The sequence below is a fragment of the Nyctibius grandis genome, chromosome Z, assembly GCF_013368605.1.
Source record: "Nyctibius grandis isolate bNycGra1 chromosome Z, bNycGra1.pri, whole genome shotgun sequence".
In the NCBI taxonomy this organism is placed as follows: domain Eukaryota; kingdom Metazoa; phylum Chordata; class Aves; order Nyctibiiformes; family Nyctibiidae; genus Nyctibius; species Nyctibius grandis.
Window position 1 is genome coordinate 78,920,961 of NC_090695.1, and position 22,197 is coordinate 78,943,157.

General features: G+C 37.3%; 1 protein-coding gene across 5 annotated transcripts in view; it reads left to right on the plus strand.

The window, feature by feature from the left end:
* The window catches only part of ARB2A (ARB2 cotranscriptional regulator A), a 272,896-nt gene that overhangs the window by 6,955 nt on the left and 243,744 nt on the right, over positions 1-22,197 (plus strand). For all 5 annotated transcript variants that reach the window (XM_068422781.1, XM_068422782.1, XM_068422780.1 and 2 more), the window contains exons 2-4: positions 15,217-15,340; positions 18,666-18,767; positions 21,386-21,486. In XM_068422781.1, coding sequence (XP_068278882.1) covers positions 15,235-15,340; positions 18,666-18,767; positions 21,386-21,486 — 309 coding nt within the window. In that variant the 5' untranslated portion in view covers positions 15,217-15,234. The remainder of the gene's footprint in view (positions 1-15,216; positions 15,341-18,665; positions 18,768-21,385; positions 21,487-22,197) is intronic.

A 22,197-nucleotide genomic window follows, 5' to 3' on the forward strand; every position in this document is an offset into this window, starting at 1 on the left:
TTATGTCTTGTCATTCTTTGTTCTGTTAGTTCTATTCTCCTTGTCTTTCTTTCTGGTGAATATTTAAGTAGTCATAAAGATTAGGATAAATCCCTAAGGAGCAATTGTGAGAGGACCACACCAAAATAACCAGAAGTTTGAATTCTTGCCTGTGTGAGGTAGTTGGTTGAGGGAGGAGTGGAGGAATGGAAATATGCTGAGATGGGAAATCCAGTTCCTTAATGATACCAACCCATACCTGCATTTTCTTGGGATAAGAGAGAAAACTAATACCTGGTTTGTATCTGACAGAAATGGAATTTTTCGAAGCTAGTAGCACATTCCTTCAAGAAGTACAGATTTTGCCTAATCTGTGATGTCCGGAGGAAACATCTAAAAGAACATTGTTTAGACAATTCCTGAGAATTGTGGTCTTTAGAGAGTACTACTGACAGGAATATGAGGAAGCTTCATACATGTGGTAGTGTTAACCTATCTAACTTTCCAGAAGAGGAGCATGGTGTAGATAACATACTATTTTTAATTTGTTTGCTTGTTCTGAATTGCATTTATCTGCTGTTCTATAGCAGTATAAGATAGCAGATAAATATATTTTAATGTTTTACTTTGTGGGAAATGTTGGTAGATATACCTCCAAAAAATTTACCATGAGGGCGGTCAAACATGGGAATGGGGCCCAGAGAAGTTGTGGAATCATCATCATTGCACATGTTCAGAACTTGACTGCATAAGTGCCTAAGCAGCCTGTTCTGATAAGACCTCTGTTTTCAGGAGGTTGGACCTCCAGAGATCCCTTTCAGTATACATGATGCTGTAGTACGGTGCCTCTGTGTTGTGGATAAGCAACACGATGCTTGGCAAAGTCTACTTTTGTGTCAGGTGTCAACTTCAGTTTTAGAATGTAAAAATCTCCAGTGATTCCATCTGTACAAGACATGCTGTGCCCTTTTTGTTGTTTGGATGTGTGCACCAGCGTGCTTGTTCCACCACTGGACTGTGGTGAGGGTCGCCAGTGCAAGTGGACAACGGGGACTTTGGTCTGAGAAGAATGCTCAATGGCTTTGTTATTCCCATGCTCATTCTGTAATGGTGGGATGAATGAAACCAGGGGACTGGAGTAGAGTGGATGAGAAGTTCAGAACAAGGACTTAGGTTGGCAGTGTCTCTGTGAAAGCACTTGAAATGAAAGGACAAACAAGGACAGCTTAGGGAGGGAGTGGAACGGCATTAGAAGCTCTCAGGGTGGAATGAGGCCAAGTGGGACTGGGAGCTTGTGAAATAGGAGAGGATGATTGAGAAGCACTCAAATACGGAGGAGGAGGAATTGAGGATGGGAGAAACGTTAGGTCATGCTTAAAGCTGAAGAGAGGAAGGTCAGACAAAAAAACTTAATAGTTCCTTGTCAAGTGAACACCTTAGTTCTATGCATTGACAAAGGCAGAAATGCAGTAGAAAAAAACAAATGTGATTATGCCTTTGTTTCGTTAATTACTTGGATGATGATAGCATAGGGAGTACCTTTATTAATTTTATGGGGAGTACCAGATTGGGAGAGGATTCAAATTCTGTGAAGAATAAATTTAGAATTTCAAATGGCTTAGAAAAATTAGAGAAACAACATAAAAGAAATAATGCTGTTAAAAGGATAAATGCAGAGTACTGTACTTAGATTAGATAGTTCCCTGCATAAATACAAAATAGCAATAATTCTAGAAAAAAGAATCCCAGATTTTTAGGTGAATCATAGTCTGAACATGCGTCAGTAGCACTGTGCTGTTGCAATAAGGGTAATCATTATTCTGGGATGTATAGCTAGAAGGGACATATTTAAAAGTGTTGCACGGTAATTTCACTCTACTCCACATTGCTTGGGCTTTGTCAGTTTTGGGCATCGCATTTAAGAAATGGTTTGAGCCCATGGGAGAGTCTTTGGGGGGAAAGCAATGAGAATCTTCAGAAGTCTAGGGAAAAAAAGTGCAATGTGGAAAGGCAGAAAGAATAGTTTGCTCAGAGTAGAGGAGATGAAGAAAGACATGATAGCGGTCTCCAGGAACGGGAAAGGATGCTACAGAGAGAAAGGGCATAAACTTCCTAAGTGTCAGGAAGTAAAGGGCTGTGGCTTTGAGTTAGGAAAAATATTGTCCTGAAAAGAGCAGTTTGACATGAGAATTGATTTCTATTTAAAGCCAAAATACTCATACTATATCAAACAGGGTAGTTTAGTTGTCAGTAATACTGGGGAATGTGGTTTCTCTGTAGTAGCTGGAGAGTGTGCACTGTCACTCGTCTTGCATGGAGAGGAGAACCTAAGCTTTGGTGGGGGAGTTTTCCTCTTACCTTCCATTCCTCAGGGCTGTCAACCACCACTGGGAGAAGCAGAGCAAAAGGCAGGAGGTCTGACAGTTTCGATGTCCTTTGGGGCACAAGATGAGGTTCAAGTGTGAACTTAGCTAACAACATGAACCTAGCGTTAGGGAAGTTGTGGAGTATTTATCAAGGGTATTTTTTAAAAAGAATTTAGGCAAGACCACACTGGACAGAAACTTAGATGACACTAACTTAGAGAAGTAGAAGAGAGTGAGGTGACTTCTTTCCTCTTTGTTTTTATTTTCTCCACATTGTTTTTTGTATAAGACTGGATTTTAGTGCATGAGTGCTGAAATAAGTTTGTGCAGGCAACCTTAATTTTGATCTTTCCTGATACCTATAGGCTGGTCAATGTTTTAATAGTGTCTTTGGGTAAGGAAGACACACATATTAAGCGTATGCTGTCATCTATGGAAACACAATATGGACACTTCTTAAGGTTTTGTTCATCTTCAGGGTGATTTTAACCAGCTTGAAGGTGTTTTAATGCACTTAAAAGAATGGTTGCCAGTAGAATGAGTAATATCCAGTGTTGTCAGCTTCCACAAATTTGTCATGGCTGTGGCCCTGATGGTTTTGACAGTTTCATGATGATAAATTTCGGCTGTTTCACACAAATTGAAGAATCAGAATCAGAAAGAAATTCCTAAGAACACAAAACTGAAACCCCTGAGAACAAGAGCTCTAATTCTTGCTCAGCCACACACTGCTCATAATGATTCTCACATCCCTTGTTAAAAGCTGTTCGTTGCTATTGTGGGAGGTAACCAGCATATGTATAAATATATATATACACACACACTTTTTGAATATTCATTTTTTGTGGACTTTTAATTTTTCCTATCTCCCCAGAGTGACAGAGTGGTTGAGATTGGCAGGAGATTGTCTAGTCCAACCCCAGTACCTAGAGCAGGGTCACCTAGAGCAGGTTACCCAGGGCTGTGCTCAGCAAGTTTTGAGTATCTCCAAGGATGGGGACTCTGTAACCTCTCTGGGTGCCTATTCCAGCCTTTGAGCACCCTTAGAGTAAGGAAGCTTTTTCTTATTTTCAGATGTCCAATTTGTGCCCATTGCCTGTTGCCCTCTCACTGGACACCACTGGGAAGGCTCCAGCTCAGTGATCTTTCCTCTCCTCATCAGGTATTTAACAGGCACCCTGAGTCTTCCCTTTTCCAGGCTGAACAGTCCCAGCTCTCTCAGCCTCTCATAAGATATCAGATGCTCTAAGCCCTTGAACATCTCTGTGGCCCTTCACTGGTCATGCTCCAGTATGTCAATGTCTCTGTCGTACTGGAGAGTCTGTAACTGGACACAGCACTGCAGATGTGTCTCAGCAGTGCAGGATAGAGGAGGAGGATCATGTCCCTCAACCCGCAGGCAATACTTTCCCTAAAGCAGCCCAGGATGTTGTTGCCAGGATCTTGTTCACTGATTTGTTTCTTCAGGTCTAATTTTAAACTTTTGAGCAACATTAGATACATAGTCTAGAAAATATTTCGTACTTTCTCCTAGATTGTGGATTTTTCCCTTTCCAAATTATAGTAGCTTGAAATAATACTCATTATGGTTTGCACAGCTGCAGAGACAGTAACACAAAAGGTGTATCCGTTGGACTGGAGAAATTAGTTTCAAGTGATTCTTGCAAAATTAAGAAATATTTTAAAGTTGAGAAATTTGTAAGTATAGCCTTATTTTGATAGTTGCTTTCCATTTAGTTTGAAGCCTATACCTGATTCTCATGGCAGTTAAACACCTGGCTGGTTAAGAAACATTTTACTGGGAATAGAAAAATATTTCTCTGCTATACTGGGCTTGATTTTAAAACACTGCAGTCCTAATTTAAAATAATTTTGGATGTGTAGTTTATGCTGTTTCAGTTTTTAGGTGCTTTTAGTTTTGAATGTCTCCAAGGACAATGCTCTGTCCCCTGTTGTTCTCCCTGTATTTTTTTTTGGAACTTTATCAGATTTTTTGTGTCACCTTCCAGACTTGTGCCAAGTCTGCTAAACCTCATTTACATCAAGAAAGCATATATTTTGTCTAGCATTGCTGACCTTTTATTAACAAGTTTTGGGTTCTGTTGGGTAAAATTACTTTCCATCTGCTTTCCCCCCTCATTTTCTTGTTTTTTCTGTATCCTTTTCCAGAGTTTACAGTAGAATTTTGTAACAAAACATGGAGAGTCCGAAAATTTTAATTTCTATAAGTTTTTCTTTCTCTTCCTTTTTCCTCCTTCTCCAACACAAGGAATTTAGGACAAAAGATTTTTCCTTCTTCAGACTATGTCACACCTTTAAGCTGCTGTAACTGAAAAGTTTTTTCTGCTTTCATTTGTGAGTAAGTTAAAAACGTAAAGGATTGGAGGGTTGGCTACATTATTGTTCTGTAATTGTTCTTGGTAGTTGATGTGATACTTCTCTTTGTAGATACATTTTGTCCCGTGTTCATACTGCTAACATGACCTTAGAATGCTTGTTATAGCTTTAATTTTGTTTCAAGAAAAGAATTCTTGTTTATGTAAGGCTACTTTTAAATGTGGTGCTATTTCTGTGCAGATTTTATTGAAAATTGTCAGTTATGTGAGAAAATGTATTTCCTATAGTGTGTTTTTTGGAAGACTTGTTACACTCAGCGAGACTGATGCTGGTTCATATTTTTTCCATGAGACACGCTATAATGTATCTCTGCTTTTCTTGTGTTAATTTTCATGTATTCTTGGGAAGCAATGTGATCAGCTGCTGTAGATGTTGACGTAGAAAGAAAAACTTCGACATGGACAAATGTTGTACAAGTGTATTTTGTTTACATGACTTTTTAGGGTTAGGCATTATCCATCTGATCATAAGGTGACGTGAAGGTAGAATAACGCAATGGATTGTTTACCCTTGCCCTGTAATTACTGTTCTTTTATCGATAAACCCTGTTGTAGCTGTTACTGATTTGAATAGCATGGTAGCTGAAAAATGTAAGTGGTGTTTAACAGCAGCATTCGTTCTAAAAAGGCATATAATTGCTGTCTGAGAGAGTTACGAAGAGTCTACTACTTCCTGTGGTTTAGTGGTTGGTCATTGTCTTTTCTGAGAGTGATTATTTATTAAACTTGACCCAGGGAATGATAAAAGAAATTTTAAGGGAAGTCCTTTGTTACTCATTTTAAGTAATATTGGGAACGATAAGAAAATCCTAGAAGATGAGGAAAGTGCTGATGGTGTGTCAGTACATGGTAGAAGAGAGTGGTTCAATCTATACAATAATACATTCTTTAGTTGACTGTCACAACTTGGGTAAAATAAGGGAATCCTAATGGAAAATTCTATTAATAAAGAATTAAATTATAGAATAAACTGTTTATTCAGGTAATGAGTTTGCTTGGTTACAGTTACTGCTTCAGTATAATAGATTTAAGATTTTGTAAAGGGAGTAATTTAAGATAAATCTCATTAAAACTTCAAGAGTGTTTAGTATCGGTAAAATAACCGCATCCTGAGGCACTTAATGTCTTTCTGAAGAAGTTGTGCATAACAGTTTTTAGGAGTGGTAGTCTTCCATAAATGCTGCTTCGGAGTGATCTTGGGAAATAACATTAAATAATTACTAGTAACATTTGTTTTAAACCCAAGATTGATAAGATGATAAATAGTAAAGAATTTATTTGGTATTATCCAGGTATTTGGCCAGTTAGGTCTACAGTTTAAAAAACTAAATTAAAAAAGCAGGTCAGGTTTTCAGAACTGAAACAAGGAAATCAGGAAAAATGGAGGATTTCCTGAGAAGCTGCCACTCTAGCAGTGTTGGTCCTATGGAGTTTGGCATGCATAATGCTGTCAGTTGGGATTTAAAAAACGGAAGGGAACAGAGAAACAGGAAGAAATTACTTTGTGTTAGAATCAACATTTCATAGAAGGAGGCTCTGCTAAGCCTGTTTAGTTTACCAGAAGAAAGAGATAGGACTTGACCGTAGCATCTAATCAAGTACGTGAAAAATAGACAAAACATACGAAGGCATAGTAATGACTAGTAAGTGAAGCCTGAAGCCAGAATAGTTCAAACTGGAGATGAAATATGAAAGACATTGAAGTACCTCATTGAAGTAGTTCATATAACAGGTAGAATTTAATTTTTCCAAGGACTGTCTTTGGGTAACTTTGCTTAATAGCAAGGCAAATAAAAGCTATCAGTATGTTTGGCAAAAAGATCCAGAATAAAAGGAGACAGTTGTTCCCCATTTTTTTCTTCTCTAGTTCAAATCACAGCTGCAAATGAAACTGCCAGATTCATTGTCATCATTATCATCTGTATTTGTGCACAGTAGTAATCCATCATCCATCGTGCAGGGTGGAAGACGAGGCCAGTAGGAATTGCCTAAGGTTTAACAAAGATACCTGTAAAGCTGTGCACTGACAAAGGTGTGATTCCCAAACAGCAGTGCAGGCTGGGGCATGGCTGGCTAGGATGTAGCTCTGCTAAAAGGGAGCTGGAGGTCCTGCTGGATGGCAAGCTGAACAATGCCAGCACTGTGCCCTTGTGGCAATGAAAGCAAGCTGAATCCTCCACTGTATTGGTAAGAGCATACCTAGGGTGCTGTGTCTGGTTTGTCCTCTGATTTCAACAGACATTGAAAAATTGGAGGAAGGTCCAGCAGCTGGCCATCTGGATGATTAGTATGTTAGAAGGATGATTAGCATGTTGGAGAATTCAGTATTTGGAAAAAGGTTCAAGGAAGTTTGTAGAGGAGAGAAGGCTTGGAGATATTTCGTCAGTCATGCAATACCTAGAAGGCAGTTATGCAGGAGAAGTTGTTTTCTGTTCACGAGGATGCATGGTGAGAGGAGAAATTTCATCTGGGTATAAGAAAAGCTGTTAGAAATGTTAAACATTAGAATAAGATCCTCAAAGGCATGATGGAATCTCCCTAACTCGAAATAGAATAGAGCATTTCAGTTGGAAGGGACCTACAATGATCATCTAGTCCGACTGCCTGACCAGTTCACGGCTGACCAAAAGGTGAAGGCTCATCTTGACAGCACCCTGGCTTACCTGATGTCAGGCCCTGTAAGGCCTCATGAAGTGAAGTCCAACAGAAGGATGGAGACCAGATCATTTCCAGAGATTTTTTCCAGACTTGACTGCTGTATGATGGCGTGGTTAGAGCTGTTTGGCAGTCTTGGCTCTGGGCAGATATAGCAAGGTTGTAGATTAGGCAGTAGCAGAGCTGTCTAAAGAAGTCTAATTACACTTACTGATGTAGGCAATTAATGTTATATTTTTAATGTAAATATTAGATAGTAAATTTTTAAAGCTGAACCAGTAAGGAAGATTAAATTTACTTGCCTTGTTTTTTTATCTTTATTCTTTTTATTGTTTTGTAATAGAAAGTAAAAGAAGTTCTACTGATGTGAAAAAAATAAAAATACAAGTGTGATGCAGTTAGAATTTTAAGATCAAGTTAATCTTAAATAATCAGCTAAAAAAATAATGTGTTTACATTACTCACATGGTTTATTTGTATATTATAATCTGGTGCCGCTTTGTGACAATCCAGCAGAAGCATATCTGTGGACTGCATGTGTTTCACGGCGCTACTTGCTTTGCCTGCCAGATAGTTGAAATGGAGCAGTACTTCTTGGTTCAGCTGGCCAAATAGCATGTGCTGCCTCTCAGGTAGAGGGCAGAGCAAAGACATTTGAGATACTTTATTAGTAAAGCTGGGAGAAATGGTAAAATAGAAGAAACAAGTGTCCTCCAGCAGGAGGAGCTGTGGGCAGAACTGTAAGGTAGATTTCTTGAGGCAGACACTACTGCAAAGAGGATGTTTGTACACTATGGGAATTCAGGTTATTTTAGTGTAATTCTGAAATAAGGTGCCTTGATGATAAACCGATGTCTTCAGTAGCCGTGCATGCTCATTTTAGTTGTGCATGATTTGATTCCGTGTAGCATCCATCTGTTTTGGATAGTTCTGTGTCATCAGAGTATCTGCGTTAGATGCATAGTCAAGTGGGGTGGTGATGTTTATTCTTTGCACGTGCACATTCTGGAAGGCGTTGGACAAAATAGGTGTGTCACAGGGAGCTGGGTGCACCTCTTACCTTTCCCTAGTCTCTTTTTGTGTACCTCCTCAGCACCGAGTCTGGAGTATAATTAGAAATACCTCACTGTGTGTGAGGATTCGGACTATACACCTGGATTCGCTGCATTTCCAGCCAATTTGTCTGTCTTCTTTTCAGGAGTCTTCAGTTAATGGCAGACAGCCCTTCTAAAAATCGCACTATTACTTAAGAGCAAAGGAGGAGAGAGAAAAAGTTATTTTAAAGTAGTAGACACATATGCATATGTCTAGGGTTTTATAGCAGCTTTTGATGGTAGCCTAAGCAGAAATCATTTCCCCAGAGTTTTCCGGTCTCTTTCTTTCTCTCTTCTTCTGTGGCTGTCCTGCAAATTACTTTGGTGTCTCTCCTAAGAGAAGGCTCTTTTAATAGTCTTCAAGTTTTTCTGTGTTCGGAGGCCTTTTTCTCTCCCAGCTGACCCATGGGATTGCTTGAGAGAAGATGACATTAAAAAAAAGATTAAAAATTCTGGCTTTGTCTTGTAACTGCTTAGTATGTACAGAGATGAGGCTATTGAGAGTCAGTCTTCTCCACCCCGTCTTTCGCCAGAATCACGTTAAAACCAACAGTCTAGTACAATCACCTTAAAATCTCATCCAGAACAGTTTTTTTATAAACTATCACAGGACAATTTCAGGTATATTATGAAGTAATATTCTGCCAAGTCCTTGTGACTTATCCTTGTGACGTCTATTAACAGGAAAACCTGAATCTGTAATTAAGGAGCATTTCACAAAACTGTTTTCCAGATAATTATATTGCTTCAACATTTCTTTTTGTCCTCATCAGCGGAGATGTAGCTCCATGCACTAATGGAACAACACAAGACAAATCTTGCACTGAATATGGCATTATTACACATTACATGGGCTTTTTCTGAGGCCTCAGTTGCAGCGTGTTGGTTCTTCATAAAGGTTAATTCCTTGAATTTTCCCTAGCATATGCTGTTTGTGGAGGATTCTTATTGGCCTTTTAGAGGAGGGTGGTAGTGAAAGGCATCTTGAAATTAATGTCCTTCTCATCAGTGCACACTCATCTTGGGTGCTGAGATTGGGAAAGCGAGGGAAGGGTCTTCAAAGTTCTTAAAACATGAATCCAGTGGTCCATAGTTCTGAGCATTGAAAGAAATCATTCAGGCTGAATGCCCAAAAGATGGAAAATATACAAAAAGAAGTTATCTGAGAACATTTTGGTTTTGAGGCGTTGAGTAGTCCATAAGAACACCTCCAAATTCCTTCTGTGAACACAGTTCTCCCAGGCAGCATTCTCCTGCCTTCGCTGCAGGATCACTTCTTCTGCCCCCAGAGCTGCTTGCCTGATTCGTTAGATAACTGTCCATCTGCCTCAACAGAAGTGTGGTTCTCCGTGCACTTAATTATTGCTACTCTGCATATTTAAGAGAGTATTGTATTATGTTGTTGTGGTTTAACCCCTGTAGGCCTCCAAGCCTCCCCTCAGCCGCTTACTCTCCCCGCAGTGTGATGGGGGAGAGAATCAGAAGGGTAAAAATGAGAAAACTCATGGGCTGAGATAAAGACGGTTTAATAGGGAAAGCAAAGGCCGTGTGTGCAAAAAAAAAAGGCAAAATAAGGAATTGCAGGTATTTAGCCATCTCCAGGAAAGCCAGGCTCCATCACGTTTAACGGTGACTTGGGAAGACAGACACCATAGCTCTGAACATCTCCCCTTTCTTCTTCTTCCCCCAGTGTTTATTGCTGAGCATGACACCATATGGTATGGAATATCCCTTTGGTCAGTTGGGGTCAGCTGTCCCAGCTATGTCCCCTCCAGCTTGTTGTGCACCCCCAGTCTGCTTGCTGGTGGGGTGGTGTGAGGAGCAGAAAAGGCCTTGACTCTTTGTGAGCATTGCTCAGCAGTAGCTAAAACAGGCCTGTGTTACCAACACTGTTCTCAGCACAGATCCAAAACATAACCCTGTACAAGCTCCTATGAAGAAAATCAAATGTATCTCAGACAAAACCGGTACGTGTATTCAAAGCTGTTGCTACTACAGAAGAATTCTTGGTGATAATCTTGAACCTCATCTTTGGTTGGTAAGACCATTGTGTTGTAAACCTCCCAGAGGGTGTGTTGGGGTTTTGCTGCCTCTTTTTGTATTATTTTGACATGCTATTTGATCATGTTTACATGCATATATTTATGAAGGTCATTTCCAGCATTTCAAGAAAGTTAAACTGAAATAATTAAAATTGACCTTGTGTAAAGAATGGTGTTGCTGACACGGTTGCAGCGCTAGTGCATACAGCTCATAGTCCTCTGCTTTTTGAGCTTACAGGGAAAATAGCACTGGAAAGTAGCTGCTGGGCAAATAAATCAACCTTTAGTGTACTTTATCAGCAGGTTCCACCACCATTTGGTAGAATGCAAAGATGTACTGAGTTCAGGGACTTTGGGATCCTTGCCAGTTTCTTTGAATTCTAGTGGTTAAAGATCCTGCTCTTCTACCATTTATTACTCCTCTCCTGTGCATCTTCCCTCTGGCTTTTTGCAGCTGCGTGGAGCATGCTTTAGGCAAGTAGGTAAATTTTCTGGAAATTCTGATAAGTGTTAATGAGTCTATACTAAATGCATGCAAAAAGCAATTTTTACTTGAGCAGATCTGGGCAGGCTTTAAGGGTAATGGCAAGAGGCACATACTGCTAAGCTGATCCTCTGGCTGAATTTCTGATCTCTGCAATATTGAGATGCTGTAGCTGCTCATTAACATCAGCAGAGCTGAGCAGAAGATACTGTCTCTGACCTTTCTTCTTATACAAGAGGTAGACATTTTAGCTGAACTTTTGCAAAACCGTTTAGTCTAAAGCAGACTGGAAATAATTGGCTTTCAGAGCTGAAGTTTGGCAAACCTATAGGCAGTTGAAAATAGGGTCTTGTAAGTGAAGAAAAGTGAAGTACAACCTTAATTGAAGCAGTTGTTACTGATGTCATCTGTAGTGCCCTAAAAGCAGAGATAGACAAAATCTAATTAGACAGAAAATACTGCTAAGATTAAAGTATGCATTTTTTGCTTTGTTGAGCCAATACAGAGAAGGGACTAGAGCCAAACTCTTTGAAGACAAACTGGGTCTTACTCAGGCATCAGCCCCATTGCACAAATATAACCCATACTTGTCCCTAGCTTGCTTGGGATGTCAGTTTACAGGGAACAAGACTCTGATTCAACTGTATTCTAATAAAGCAGTGCAATATAAAGAAGCATTCTGATGACTCCTGTTCAGATTATGTCCTGATAAACTTGATGGACTTGTGCTGTTTGAAAATACTTGTGGGTTTTCTTCCTAGGTTGCACTTGCAGTGCATTAGCACTACAATTATTTATAGCCTTTATTTGGAACTTTCGTAGCATTCACTTAATTTCAGGTATTGCTAATGTAGAGCAAAATCATATACTACATTTTTTTGCCACATTTCTAGCTGCGTTTACACAATGAAGAATAATTGAAATCTGTAGAAATCTGTGTATATGTGCATTTGTTTCACAGTGGGAATATATGATACAGTGTCTGGTTTGATTTGAAGGCTAGCACTGTTACACAATCACAAGCTCAGTGGTCCGAACTTCCAGTACCACTTTACAAACAAGAACATGAGACATGTGTGTGTATTTCCTTAAGTGTGCAAAAGTCTGTTAGATTTGGTTGTGTTTTGGTTTGGTTTGTTTTTAAATTTAATGACCATTTGTTCGTGAATCCATCAGTTCTGCAGTTGCATTAATTGATATTTCAATAATGAAAATGCAGCCTTATTGTCCCATGTGAAGCCATGAAACCAGAATATTTCTTCTGTCAAATTATTTTAAGTATTGCTGGGCATTGAGTTGAAGAGGCACAGAATATGCATAAGATTTTGTGATAGAGTATCTTAAGTTTGCATGGGAAAACAAGATACATACAAATAAATATACATTCTCTTGGCAATAATCTTATTTACTGTAAGTATTTCTTCAAGTGAAATAGTAACTTGTTTTTTAGGAAGTATGCTTGCTGTAGCTAATGCAAAAACAATCACAGAAAAGATGTTTTTAAAAGAATTGTCGAAGAAATTGTACAGAATAACACAGTTAAAATAATCTGTATTTATTATGAGAAATTTGATGATGGTATTTGTGAATCATGTGGAGTGGTCAGTGTATGCAGCTGAAGATCACTGGGGCTTGAAACTGATGCCTGGAATAAACTGCAATTCCTGCATTTGCCTATAAGCAACCATTCAGAGAGCTTTATAATTTTCCCACTGTTCATTTGTGCACCATCAGACAATAGTTGATTCGACACCTGTCTGTCAAAGAAAGGAAATCCAACCCTCTCATCTGATTTCTTCTATTTGTCGTTTAAACAAATATCAGTGAGGGATTCATCAAAATGCCGTGTTCACACAAACAAAGCATAAAATACTGTGTGCTTGTTTCATCCTCATTCTAATATCAAGTCCTCCCTCCAGTGGCTGTTGTAACAGTTTTTTACTTTGTCAAAAAGAACTGGAAATGCTTTCTCTCAAAGCTAAATGCAGATTGATTTGTCTGTTTGTTTATTTTGGTGCTTCTAGCTTAGCAAGTGAACCTTTTAAGTTATCTACTCTTTCCTCAGAGGCAGGGTCTTCATCTATTAAAGGAAAAAGAAGGGTATCCATGGTAGAGGCAAGAATGCCAGGGATTCTTGGTCACTGCATTGATTTGTCTGATTAGGGGATGGGCGTTAGTTTATCAAGGTAAATCTGTTAAGATAAATTTTGTTTCTTCCCTTGGGTAATAACAAGTCTTTGAGCACCTATATGTATTTTGCAACTGCATTACCTTGCCTATACCCAGTTATGAATTTTCAAATCTTGTGTAGGTAGGACTACCCAATTTGTGTGACTAGAATAATTTTCATCTGGGCTATCACAAAACACTATCACTGTGATTTTCTAGCATTTCTAATAATTTTAACTGGAGTGCATTAGTTTCTTTTCTAAATTATTTACAAGAATGCACATGGTTTTGTCCTGCAAATGTACAAACTGATGATGGACAAGATTTTGTATTTGGTGATCTTTTGTCAGTGGACTATTTGGAAACATCTGAGAAAAGTCTTTAATACCATCCACATGTGTGAATCAACATTTGAGTCATTTTAATATTTACATTGACTACATTACACACTAGAAAATACAAAAAAAAAAAAGGTCTCTGTAGTTCTGCTGTTATTTTTGTTGATTACTTTTGTTATGAGTGCTAATGTGATTAAAGTGTTAGCCAAAAGAAGCACATTTTAACTGAATCATGTTGAGTTGTGTCATAATTTTAAAAGTACACAATCTAAGTAGATCTTTCCTGGTGGAGTTGTGTCTTTAAAAGACTTTTTGCAGTGTACAGTCATTTCCCATAAGCCTAATCTGAACAGTCTTCTGCAAAGGAAGATGTCAAAGTTTCCCATAGGTCCCACTTGTAGAATGGATTATTGGACTTTTCTTGAAGCCCAGCTTAAACAAACAACACTCCCCCCCCGCCCCAACCCTCTCCTTAGTTAGTAACTGTCACCCCCTTAAATTGCTGTATTTTTCCTTAATCTACAAGAAAATGTTCCATGTAATAGGTTATCTCTAAAGGCAACAGAAGATTAGTCTTTATTGTGTTCGATTGTTTTGTTTTTTTTTTTTCTCCTGCTGCCTTTACAGTGAACTACTATTACTTAAAAGAAACCATTTTGGGGTTCTTTCTTACAGGTGTGAGTATTAGGGAGGCAGTAGTACAGTTGGTGAATCCTGTTATTCTTTGTTTGAAAGTTACTAATTGGTACAGAGATACAGTTCGTGCAAACTCATCCATGATAAAGTATATTGGGAAGAATAATAAAACAAATTGGTAATGACTGACAGATAAAACAAAGAACTGAAAAAAAGATGAAGGGAAAAAGAATTCAATACACAGAAGTCTTTTTATTGAGAAGGAAGAAGCAGTGATTGTGATGTGGTAGTTTGCTCTGTTGGTGTCAGAGTCAAGATGAAAGAGACTACAGATTTGAATGTCTGGGATTACCTTCTGTGCAATAGGAGAAATTTAGAAATATATTTTGCATGTAAATTCTCACCTTGAATATATTGAGGTTCATTCTATAGCTGGACATTTACTCTATGCATTTCAATGCCGATAATGTATTGTAGAAATCACAGTGGTTTCAAACTGTGTGCTCCATGTAGTTTTGCTAAAACAACACTGTACACTACAGTAAGAACAATAAAGGGGAGCTAATTGATGAAGAATATCATTAAAGATTGTGGAAGTCCTGTTGATAATGTTCTGGGGTTTTTTGTGTCTTTTATTTTGAACTTAAAAGTGTGATGCTTCTCCAAAAGGCTTATCATTTACTGATGTTACATTAGAATCACAAAAAAAGATTATCGATTAGATAAATGTCCTTTTAGGATGAGGGAGAAGTTAGTGTTCATTCTTGTGAACGTGAATCTTTGACCAAACTTGATACTGGATTGTGTGTCGCACGTTGTTGTAAAACATCTTAATCCAGGATAGTGTGATGAGACTTCAGACTGTCCAGTATAAGTTTTGAAGGAGAGGAAAAAGTTAATTTTAATTTTACCTTACATATCAGAGGGGCTTATAATACTCAGGGAGGTTTTGCTGTTGGAATGAGTTCTGGGTTTTTGTGATGTAAGCAGTAGCAAATGATATCTGTTGAAGTAGAAGTAAGTAAATTTGTTCATTTCCAACTCTTGTGATTTCCAGGTTGTCCTTCGAAGATTAATGTACATTTACCTCAGTATTTTAAATCTGTGTACAGTTTGGGTAATGATGGCTCAGTTGCAGCAAGGAGGCCCAGATGAAAAAGAGAAGACTACTGCATTAAAGGGTATGAGTCTTTTTTACTTCTTTTTACATATATTGACATTTCAGAAAGAATTATTAAGGAAATGAAAATAGTTTGATGTAACTATGGGTTAGAGTCTGGGAATTGCAAGACTGGAAGAGACTATTAGTCCATCTATGCTAATACTTTTTGTCTAATGATGTGTCCGTTATGAGTATTTTCATAAGATGATATAAGAAATAACAGTCTGTGGTGAGGAATAACAGAATAAGATATCCATTAATTTTTTTTAATTTTCATAATTATCCTTTGAGAAAGTTGACTGGTGCTTTTGTGTTCTTAGTTTCCAAGAGTTATCATTTAATTTTTATGCCATTTATGGTTTATAATTATGCAACCATATTACAGCTTTTAAAAATCTCTTTGACTAAAATGTTAGCGGGAAAACATTTTCAGGACATTGATTTCCATGTTGATTTTATAAAGTTTTCTTTGTATTGTATTTTAAAAAAAATAAATGGACCTAAGTGACTTAATGGAGTAATTTTCTTGAGGAAAAAAGAATTTATTTAATTTAAAATAAATGACATCTTTTAGACAGTGTTTTTCCTTTTTGGAAGTACATGGAGTTGGTTAGACCTACAAGTAAACTAACCAAACAATTGGATTTAAAGTGTTTGCATCACACATTTACTCTCTAAATTGTCTTTCAAAAGAGAAAAAAGAATATACCTTGCAACTCCAGTATAAAAATTGTGTTTCTACCAAAGTATTCTTAGAAATATATGTTCTGTTATACAGTGATGGTAGATGGTGTTTCTTCAGTTAAAACTGTGTATTTGCAAAACATTGGTGAAAACCTATGTGGTGCTTTCTTCAAAATTTATACTATTTCTGTCAGATTAGTATATTTTGAGGAAGTCATACTTCATGTTTGGAGAAGTAAAACTCTAATTTTATACTTGGCATTCATTTGATCTTCATTAAGGATTCATGTCCAAGAACTATTCCACATAATGAAAACTTTGTGTGAGCATGTTGTTTTCTTCATGTGGTCATTGAGCTATAGAAGGTCTCCTATAGATCACTCAGTTTTGGGCTCTGTTGAACTAATCTCGAATTGAGTTTGAGAGTCCAAGATCTTAGGCAGGAATGGTGGATCAGATCTTGAAAGAATCTCAAAGCTGTAAGAACACTTGAGCTAATTTTAATTTTAAAGATAGCACAGTAAGAAAGTGACCATGTCGGTGATTGGAGCACAGACCAATTGCAGTCTTCTCGAGTGACCCTGATGGAAGCTGTAAATCATGACAAGCTGTACATTCTGCAGATAAGCTTAATGTAGTTCATATAGTATTGCACTTGCTACTCAGGAGATGGATGTTTTATTATATAGTAACTGACATGTCTGTGTAAACACATTTCCAAATAGGTCACAGTACAAAGACATAAAAACTCTTGGTGAAATTAAATTCCAGAGGTGTGGTGTGACTGGAGTTTCTTCACCAAGGATAGAAAGACATGTCAAAGGCTGTTTTGCTACCTTGACATTGTGAAAGTACAGAGGAGGAAAGGGCATGCTTTTTATATCCTTTTGTGAAAAACTTCTTTGACAAAGTTCTTTTCTTTCTTCTGTCATTTGGTTGAGGACCAAAGCAGTTCCCCCAGAACTTTCAAAGGACAACACACAAGAACAAGCATATGATTGCTTATGTGAATTGAATGTCATGGGGCTTACTATTAAACAGATTTGATGTAAAAGTGAGCTATGGTTTAGAAAGCCACATTTAGAAATCTTTCAGTCAACGTCCGATATTGTATAGCTATTTAGATAACACTGAGATGCTCAGATACAACAGTACGGATTGGAGAGATGTTGAATTTCAGCGGCCATACAAGATGGCCTTTGGTCCTCCAGCTTTACCTAGTGAAATCACTTAAAGAATGAGCTGGTGAAGACAATCATACGGACGATTGGGTGCATGTTGTGTGAACCTGAAGAGTTCTAAAAGAGCAGGCCGAGGAACTATCAAGAATGTTGAAGCTAATTTTCACTACATTTTAAACACTAGACATACCAAAAGATTAGTGTACCAGTACTAAGCTTAGGTAACGTAACCTATAGGCTTGTCACTGGCGACAAGATAAGCAATAGTAGTGATACAAAACCTATTTAAATAATAATTTTAAGTAATTAAAGGATGGATGCGTAGTTAGTGTCAAACAAAGCAACTTTAAAGAAAATGAGTCTTTTCAAACTGTTTTCTTTCCTTTGAGCTACAACTTTGGATGGTAAAGGTAATAAACCAATATACTTAGAATACTTGTGCATTTCCTTGGTAATACATGGCATCTTGATTTATGAAACAACAATAGTAGAAAGTCAGTGTAGCAATCCTGAACTGAATGTTTGTATGGTCTTCAAATTCATCTACGAGGAAGCAGGAAAATGTATTTCAGTGGAATCCTGCTGAATAATTTCTTGATAATTTTTTATTAATAGTTAGAAAGTGTGTTACAAGGATAACATTGGGTTGTGCGGGTGATGAGCAGTGAGGAGAGGAGAGATGATTTTATACATGATATTATCTCTGTATGCAGTAATTGTTTAGTAGTTAGGTGTAAGCAAAAGATGTCCCTATATGCTTGCCTCTGGGTAAATCCTTAAATCTAGGGTAAAGAATGCAGACTGTACTTATTTTAGCGTACTTGCATTATTGAATGCAGGCTGTACTAGGATATACCATCTTAGAAAACAGGCAGTCTGGAAAGGATGTGTATGTCATGGCTCACTGTGAAATGGATGGCAGTTTTCTCTGCCTTGAGAGTTATTAAAGGATAAGTGGTTGAGAGGAGGATTCAGATAACTCGGTCTATTTGGGTATCAAAGGGAAGGTTAAAGAGTGTTGTGATCACAGCTGGTAAATGCCTGTGAGATGCCGTGCATTTGATAATCTGAGCTCTTCAAGAAGGCAAACAAGAATGTATCAATGACTTGATACTGAAGTTAGATAAATTTGTATTAAAACCATGATGCATACCAGAGACATATTTCTACCATGGAGGGTAATGAATCATTGAAACAAATCACTATGTCTTTGGTGGCTTCTCTGTCCCTGGACACTTTTTGATCAACATTAGAGATAGACCAGTAAATAAATAAGTAAAAAGAAGATACGCTGACAATGAGGCCCAGTTTTTGAATCTGTAACGAGATTTCCCATAACGAAGTCCTATATTTAGTAATATGTAGGATGTCCTTCTGCCCTTAAGATCTACAAATCTGAACAAACACATTTTGCCGGTGATAACAGTGAAATAAAAAAGACATAGCATGCATTATGTAATTTTTCTTTTCCTTTTTTAGATTTATTGTCTAGAATAGACTTGGATGAACTAATGAAAAAAGATGAGCCACCACTTGAATTTCCTGATACTCTGGAAGGATTTGAGTACATTTTTAATGAAAGTAAGTCGTATATGCTTTGTAAAGGCTATACTTAAAATAACGTGGAGAGGTTATCAGAACTTTAATTATACCTTATAAGTCCCTATTAGAATTTCCCAGTTTTCTGTTAAGAAAAAAATTTTAAGCCTTAGTGTTAACAGACTTGTAAATCTGGCTACGTAATTTTTTTTTTATTTCAAAAAATTGTCGAAAAAAGCCCTCGTTTATACAGTATGGTAGGTTTGTGCTGTGCTTACTTTTTGACTTCCTGTTTTCTATTACAGAAGTGTTGATACAAATATTCTGAAATATTTCTGCAGCATTAAAGAGTGGTCACTAATTTAAGAAACGTTTTATTTACTGATTCCTTTTTATGGATACAAAAGAAGTTATTACTTGGCTAATAATTTATCCCAGCTATTTCATTAATACCAATAGGAAAACACCTATTTATATTGATGGAAGGATGAGCAATGTGATAGACTGTCTCTTCTGGTGTGGGTCACAGTTTCGCATTACAGCTACGTGTGTGATGACTGTGCTGGAAGTGTGTACTTCCAGCTAGCTGAATCTGTGTGTTAAGTGAGTTAGTAGTATTTATAATTTCCAGTGCATACATTTTAAAATCCAGCTTAGAAATAAGCCTCTGAGCTGAAGTAATACCAGACTCCAGGAAATGGCCCTTTCAAGATTGTTTGAAACCTGTAGGACAAATGGGAACGTTTACAATTCTGCTTCTTTGCAGTGCCTGTTCTGTGAACAGAGGAACTTTAGTTTCTAAATCTGCCTGTCTTACATCTTCCACTTTTAAAGAAAAAAAAAAGAGCTTTCCTTTAAATGATAGTCATTTATGCAACACTTAGCTTTTTAATACCCTGATGGCTTTCACAGGAAGGTACTTAGAGACTAAAAGTGTCATGAAAGTGATGCTCTTTCTTTGATGGGAGGGGTTCAGCTCTGTCACTTTTCAGCTCCTTATTTTTAGATCTGCACAGTATCTACTGTCTTCCTTACTGGCTTCAGAGTTAATGGTTCATATGGGGTTGATAAAAAGGGCTGAAATTTGAATTTTAGGAAGTGAGGTTTTAGAATTATGTTATTGAATATTCCATCACTAACCTTACAGCCTGCATGATTTCCATAGAATGCAACAAAGCCTATTACATATGCTGCTGGTCAGCAAAGCAAAAAAGTCTCCATTTTGCTTTTGTACATTTAATTCAAATGTTTGGTCAAGTACTCTTAGGTCATAGTCACACTTCTTTTTGTGATGGAAAGGTAAGGAAGATTTTTATCAGATTTAAAGAATCTGAAGAAGGCAAGGGTTCCAGAAAGCCTTGAAAAAATATACCAGATATTTTCTCCTCTTTACTTGTGGAGAGAGCAATTTCGTGTACTATCGAATAGCATACTTGAAAAGTAACTACCTGAGAAGGAACAGCTGAAGGTAGAGCTATGATGAAAGTACAAGAAGGATATTTGGACCTGAGACAGGGATATGAAGTTGGGGAGGTATTTCCCTAGTACATGAGGTAAGAGAAGTCTGGAAAAAAATGTCAAATCAGCAGATAGGCATAACTATTAGAGATATCAGGTCTTAAATATTTTATTTAAAACATCAAGAATCAAAATGTAAAGGTCCTGAAAAGGTGTGAACTAAGTTAGAAATTTCTTACTATTCAAGTGGAAACATTTTGCTGAGAAACCTTACTTTTATCATGCAGACGTTTCAGCTTTCAAAGGAGGTATTTGTACATATCCCTGTTTTTAATGTTTCTCTGATTCACTGCAATTTTGTGATGCTCTGAGATCATAACTTGTGTTTTGTCTAATAAGCTGAAACAGTATTGGTAAGGTATCTGTTTTCTGCAGTTTGCTTCCTGTTGGTTGCCATTTTATTATTATGGTTATTTTAACTTAGTCGATGTCTTCATCTGTGGTTGGGTATGCTACTAAAATTTTGCTATAAACAAGGCCAACTACAGAAAGTTACATTGGAATCTAAGAATAATAGCATGTGGTTTTGCTCTGATTAAGCATTCCGCTTAATTTTACTGTTATAATCTCAGTGTACCCTGAATCTAAGAGCTCTTACTTGATTGCACTGTGCCTAGGAGTTAAGATATTTAGCTTAAGTGTGGACGTGGGTTTTTTTCGGATCAACTTAGAAGTTGTTAATCTTGAATGTTTCCTTTCCTTCCAGCCTCCAGCCCATTTTGTACTCGCATTTCTTCATAAATGTAGTTGGTTTTGAAGTAAAGGAATTGTAGCTACAATGTGATCACCTAATTGGCACTGCAGATCAAATATTAACTGCTGTTTACATTTGGCTGTTAATCCATAGCTGTTGTGACATAAATATTTCCTGCAAAGCGGTTTGGTGTTTGATATCTGCATGTAATTTCACTGACATCACTTGTATTTAGCTTTATCTAGCAATATATACCGTTCAAGGGGAATGCATTTTGTTGCTATGCTACAACTGTTTTCCTTCGAAAACACTATAACCAAAAATGCAAAGGAATTCATAATAGCCAAATTTTGAGATGTAGAGTTCTTTTAAAATTTTCAGCAATTAAATGTGTCTTACTTTTAATGAAGAAGTATATTAAAATGTAATGATTTTGTTTCTTTTACAGAAGGGCAGTTAAGACACATAAAAACTGGGGAGCCATTTGTTTTTAATTATCGTGAAGATTTGCATAGGTGGAACCAAAAGCGCTATGAAGCTCTTGGAGAGGTATATAAATTGTGTGCGTGTATGCATGCATATATGTGTTGGTGTGCTGTGGTTTTTGTTGTGTTTCTCTGTCAAAGTGATACTTTTATATACGTTAATAAAGATTTAGCGAGGCTGCAGTCATTTCACGAACGATATTTCAGGATTTGTTGCGTGTTAATGCTCTAACAGTAATTTCCATTATTTGCTATATAGCTTAAGATGTGATTTAGACTACAGTTTGACTTTAGTATATGTTCAAAATTGAATATCACCTAGATTACACCGATCTGAGAATATTATACAGTGCAGTGTTTACTCTAACTTTCTTCTCCTCAAGGTGAAGCACTGGGTACAAAACTGTGGTATTTTCTTTCAAGCTGAAGAGAAATGCATTGGCTGTTTTTCTCATGTTACCAGGAGATACCAGGAGCCACTAGATTGATTAAGTAGAGATCTGATGATTAATTGATTAAATATTTGTTGGTGTATTAGATATTTGGATGCTACTGGCACTTCCTAAGCTTTTTGTAGGGATGTTGTGGATGTAATAGTTGTAAAACCAACTGACCATAGTTCCTTTTCTATGTGAAAATGACTTTCATTTCAGTGCCATGCTTTTTGTGATGCTTTAGGAGTCAGAGCATTGACTTGAGAAAAAAGGCAGGTAATCTCAGTGAATGTAAAACTGTGTGTGTTGAGATCTTCCTTGCACTGTCACAATCTCCCCTG